Source organism: Poecilia reticulata, linkage group LG14 (assembly GCF_000633615.1).
Source record: "Poecilia reticulata strain Guanapo linkage group LG14, Guppy_female_1.0+MT, whole genome shotgun sequence".
NCBI lineage: Eukaryota > Metazoa > Chordata > Actinopteri > Cyprinodontiformes > Poeciliidae > Poecilia > Poecilia reticulata.
Genome location: NC_024344.1, coordinates 20819020 through 20824608, shown reverse-complemented (window position 1 = coordinate 20824608; position 5589 = coordinate 20819020). Strand labels below are relative to the sequence as shown.

The following is a 5589-nucleotide window of genomic DNA, read 5'->3' as shown; positions in this document are numbered from 1 at the left end:
CTTCATGCAATTTGCTGCGACAGAAAACTTTTTTTTAAACTAATTTGAATAGTGAACCAAACTTAATGCACTGGTGGATAAGTAGGAGCAAATGGAAAGTATGTGTGACTTTATTTTGGTAAAACGCCTCGAAATGATGTGTTGTGAGTTGACATTATATAAATAAACTGAACTGTGTGTGTGTGATTACGCCAAAGAGACCCCACACACACACAGACAACAACAAGGATTCATACCCTAACTTTGTTTCTGATAATTTCTTTCCAAATATCCATATTTTTTTCACTGTCAGATTTAGGCAGTGTGACTTCTCATATCAGTTGATGAACAACATAAGTCAAAAAAATGACACACATTTCTTTGTTTATATATATATATTAAAAATATTGATACCAAGAACTTTATTTAATGTTGAAGTGAAAAGAAAATAACAGATTATAAAAGCAAGCTGTCATAGAAAAGCAAGTGCATAACATGGAGTATAAGTAATATTTATTAAATGTTACAGTGGATGTCACAGAAAATGAACTAAAATCATGCAGCACAATCATACAGCAGTTTCCATTTAACACGCGTTTTGTCTCTTGACATCAAATAAATACTGACTAAGCAGAAAACCCGAGCTCTTCACAAGTGTTTTCTCCTGACAAGTGACATCCTGGCAACATAATTACATGAAACACTTTTTTTTTTTCCACCAACTTTCCTTTGACACTTTTTAAAAATACATTAAGGTCTCTGCTGAAAGACAGAAGAAAGATCTGTGGCAGCTACACATGCCCAGAAGCTAAAACCTGACAAATCCATATCCCATTGACATTCCCAGTCAGAACAATTTGACCTGAAATTCTAAAGGAGGCTTTTTTTTTTCTAGAGTGCTGAGGCCCAACTGGTGTCCAACCCTCTCTTCTCCCAAACGTCTTAAACCTCCCCCCGCCCCCCCATCGCTATCACATTGATTGAGTCCATTGAAGGTCTAGTACTGACTAAATGGTGCAGTCTCCTTCAACTCATGGTACCCCTGGTGGTTTGGCTCTGTAAAGAAACAGAGAGGTCAGTTAGGGCAAAGAAGTACCACAAATCCATCTCTTCAGCATGTTAAAGAAATACTACAGCTCTTTCTGTTTTACACAGAAAGGCAACGGAGTAAAAAAGAAATAAAAATACAGAAACCATTCATTTTGAGTTAATTGTTTACAGTTTGAGCTGCTTTCACCTACGTTTAATCTCCTTACACAACAATATGAAAAGCTGCATGTAAGCAGCAGTAGCATTCTGGAGATTATTTAATGATTTTCTGTACGTCCCAGATGATGAAAATGAAAATAGACGCTAGTAGTATACGTTTGAGTGTATAGATAAGTGTTGTGGTACCCAGGCTCATATTTTCTTCCATTAGGGGCTTCTTCTCACTGCAGTTCACCACTCGTCCCTGAGCCGCTCCCAGAATAGTCATGATGTCCACCAAGTTGAGCTTTCCTTCCTCCTTGGCCTCCCCTATTTCTTCCGCCAGCTCCATCGCCGCTTCTTCACGTTCCTCCATTTCTTCTTGTGTCAGCATTGCGTTCAAGCCCTGCCCAGCTGTTGCGTTGCCCACTTGTGGCGGCGCAAGGGAGCACAGAGCTCTCACCTGCCCGTAGGACTTCAGGTGAGCTACATTCGCACGCAAAAACAACAAGAGGACGTTGAGGTCGTTCAGTGGGCAGCCGAGTCTTTGGCGGTTGATGAGATCCAGGGCCGGGAGGACCTCATACACGGAGATGAAGCTAGTGTCCCAAACAAAGAGTCGAATAATGCTAAAAAGGACGATGGGTCCCAGCAGGAGGTAGATCGCTCCGTTGACCACACTTATCACCTGAAAGACCAGCTGCCCTATCATCTTGCACTGAACCAGTTCAGGAATCCAGTTCTGATCCCGCAGAATGCCTGTACGAACAAAGCAGTTAAACTCATCCTGCAGCAAGGCCGAAAGGTGGAAGTAGGCAAGATACAGGCAGGCAGAGGTCATAAAGGTCAGGAGGAGGAAGCCCCGCAAAAACAGCATGCTGACGAGGAAGTAAGAATTTTGCTTGCACTGCATGTATCTCTCCAGTAGGGGGTACTCAAAGTATCTCTTCCGCTTGGCTCTGGAAATAGACAAGAAGAAGAGAGTCAGGAAGACGTTGCTTTTCACACAGCAGCGTGTTTTCTCAAACGCAATCATAGTCCTCAAGATGCTGCTCTGACGTGTCACTGGATTGGACATCGCATGATTATCGTGCGACACACATCATGAGTCAGGAATATTGACGGTCGATGGAAAGGGACGTTTTTGTATTTATTGTAAACACTACGACTACCAGACAACAAGGTCCGTGTGTTTCACATTTCATAGTCGAGTAAAAAAAAAAAATGCAATTGAAGAAAAAAGTAGCAAGAACGTGGCAATTAGGTGAGTCATGCCAGCTTAAGTAGGACAATCTTAACATGTTGATACTTAATATTTAACGACGTACAAACTGTGTCTCCCACAGCGACAATTGTCTCAAACTAAATCAATTGTCCAATATAAAAGAGAAATGTGTTTAGTCCTCACTTGCATCTTCACATAACTTGATGGAAACCAGACTATTTATAGATTTGCATAATGGGAGAATACATATTTTATGTTTCAAAATGTGGCCAGTTTTCTGTCTGTAGATTGTCATATTTGATAGAAACGAGATAGGAAAGAAGGGTGCTATGATCTTTTTTTTTTCTTTTTCGACAATTTCATCAAAGCAGCATAGCTTGGTGGATATGACCTATTAGTAATGGTGCCCAGGCTGCTCACCGCATCTCCAGCACTGATGTTACTGGGGTTGAGTCAATACAGAACATTTGTAAATTTACACATCCCAAATTAATATTTCTTCTTTATCAAGATATTCCAGTTGACACCATTATATCTGACATCAACAGCTTCTCTGCTGTATTTTTTATTTATTTTTTATTGCCTCAGTATGTTTTTCTACCACTCCGATAAAAATAACATTTTCTGGAATCATTAGGATTCCAGAGGGGTGAATGAATACCCATGAGGTTTGGCTAGTAGTCGCTGTAAGCAAGACCACAGAGCTACGTAGAATTTGACAGGCCAATATAAAATAACAAATGTTTGTGCCATGAGCAGAGCCAGGGAGAAGTCTTACCTTTGAAGCTCGGCCTGAAATGTGAGCGGGTTTCTCGTATTCTGCCGCATGTCCAGAATGCTTTGGGCCAGTCGGACCGATCGGTTGTAAGACTTGTCGAGTTCATCTATTATGAAGAGGAGGTCTGAGCCCAGTGTGGGCGTGACAAGCTGGCGCCAGATGAGAGCCGGCAGGTACATCAGGATGGCCATGGCCAAAAGAGAGTAAGGAAACATCTGAAACGACGACGAGAGAAAGATGACAGAAGTGGGCCAAGGGAACAATAAGGAGGCAGGAACAAGTTCAAACAAACTAGAACTTGAACTTTCTGTTGCGTTTGCAAACGAGGTCCTCATTAAAAATGTATGGTGACATTTTCAGCTGAAGTTTTTTTGCAAGGAAGAAAAGAAAAAAGGCTTCAGCGTATTGCTGCTCGCAGTCTATCAGTCGAGGTAAGTGGGTGAAAGCAAGTCAAGGGAGCCCAGTCAAATGCATTCCACTCACTTTGTGCACCCACAGCGAGCGCTCCTCAAAGTTCCCGTCGCCGTCAAACTCGTGGTGCATGAGAGAATCCCAGCAGTACGTGTCGACATAGCCGGCCTGCTTGACTGTGAAATTGCTGGGAGGGAAGCAGCTGATTTGAGGCCCTGCGAAATAAACAAATCGGAGCTGTAATCTGAGCTGCAAACGTGGGGAGCGGCTCTTCAACTTTCGCTTGATCGTGTCGTATCGGAGCGCCTGCGAGCGGCCTCCCTGCACTCCCAGATCTCCACATAGAAACTGACAGATAACAGCACTGGAGGTTCATTACCGAACGCAGAGATCTGAGCTTGTTTTTTTTTTTTTTTGCCCTTTTTCCTTCAGCGATACAGATTTTCAAGCAGAGAAATCACATGTTTCCAAATGGCAACCTGACATTTAAAAACCCTGGATGACTCCTTTCTAAGTTTGTTGCTTCTGCAGCCTTATATTTAGTTCACCTAGATATTACCGCATGTGGTTCAACCACTTGAATCCGTTCTGCACCAATCTGTCATTTACCATGGCTGCTCCACCCTCTAACAGTAGGGTGAGGTGGGGCCACACCCTTGGTGTGTCCCACCCGTTTCAGAGTGATGGGAGAGAGACTTTTTTTTTTTTTTTTCAGCCTCGCCTTCAGTTGCCCAGCTCTGGAAGTAAAAACACACAGCCACTAATTTACTGAGAGGGTGTGATTCCTGCTACAAGCCAACCTTATTATAGATCACAACTACATGTTTCCATATGCTCTCTTATCATATGTGTGTGTTCTTAGTCAGCTAAAACTAAATCCACTTTATTTATGGTGAATGTCTGTAGTTAAGATGCTGTTTCATTATTTTTAAACTTGAAACCTGATTCAAACTTTTTTTTTTTTTTTTAGCTCAATACAAATGTGAAACGGACAATAACAATTGTGGTACGTGTTAAGATTTTTTACATTTTTTTTGGAAAGCAAATGTTCTGTATATCTATCCTTTGACTGGTCCATGCAAGCTAAATTCAGGATCTTCTACGGCTTTTTACAAAGTTTTATGAAAGTTGCCGTTCCTGCGAGGCAAAGGCTTGTAAATTTCCTCCGCATACGGTTGGAAAAAAAGCAGTTTTGTGGGTGTGTGTGAGCACCTCACACACAGAGGCTTTTGGTTCTCAACACGGCTGTCTACGGTTCCCAGACTCGGGACCTTTTCCTGTACATCTCCCCCTGTCCTTCCCTTGACCTTTCCTGACTCACTGCTGTGAATTGAGGCCACAAGAGATCAATATTTGTGTTTCATTACAATTTATTTCAGATATTTTATATATAAACCAAACATCTCGGAATCTGTTCAGATATATCTCCAGTTTTGCTGAGCAGACTACTACGGACTGCTGCAGCCCATAATATGCAGGGGGGTATTTAAAGGCTCTATTTCAGGGTTTCCCCAAGTGAACTCTGCTGCTCAGGGCCCACTGTCCTCCATGTACTGGGTGCTTCACCTCTGCCACATACCTGACTTAAACAAATGGAGATTTTTTTTTTTTTTTTCATGCTTCTGAAAGCATTCGGCAGCGCGCTGATGGGGTTGCGCAATCATTTGCATCAGTTATGCCGTAACAGGAAAAAGCTCGGAAACATAAAGGACCGCGGGGCCCCCGAGGGCCCGGGTTCAGAAGCACTGCCTTAAGGCACGGAACCAGCAGAATGGAGAATGCTGAATGTGTTTGCAGGGCTTTACCCAGAAGCCCCTGTGTGTGTACGTGGGATCAGACACTCCTCTTCTGTCACCTCATCTCATGAGTGATCCTTGTTTGTGAAACCCACTCAGAAAACACATCAAAAAAAGACTAGAAAATTCCTGCAGAAATTTTAAAGGGGCATGCCAAAGTGTGCCCGTCGGCTTTGAGCCAGTGTTTTTATGCTAAAAATTAGCATTAATGC

The 5589-nt window shown here is 42.5% G+C and overlaps 1 protein-coding gene across 2 annotated transcripts in view; it reads right to left on the bottom strand.

Moving 5' to 3' along the window:
- Window positions 1–377: 377 nt before the first annotated feature.
- LOC103476231 (pannexin-3) overlaps window positions 378–5589 on the bottom strand; it is a 9697-nt gene continuing 4485 nt past the window's right edge. The window contains exons 3-6 of one of the 2 annotated variants that reach the window (XM_008428421.2): window positions 3654–3796; window positions 3171–3385; window positions 1375–2126; window positions 476–1035 (exon numbers count right to left, since the gene is read on the bottom strand). In XM_008428421.2, the coding sequence (XP_008426643.1) occupies window positions 977–1035; window positions 1375–2126; window positions 3171–3385; window positions 3654–3796 (1169 nt within the window). In that variant the 3' untranslated portion in view covers window positions 476–976. Of the gene's footprint in view, window positions 2127–3170; window positions 3386–3653; window positions 3797–5589 lie in introns of both variants that reach the window. The other variant, XM_008428420.2, reaches the window with a different exon arrangement.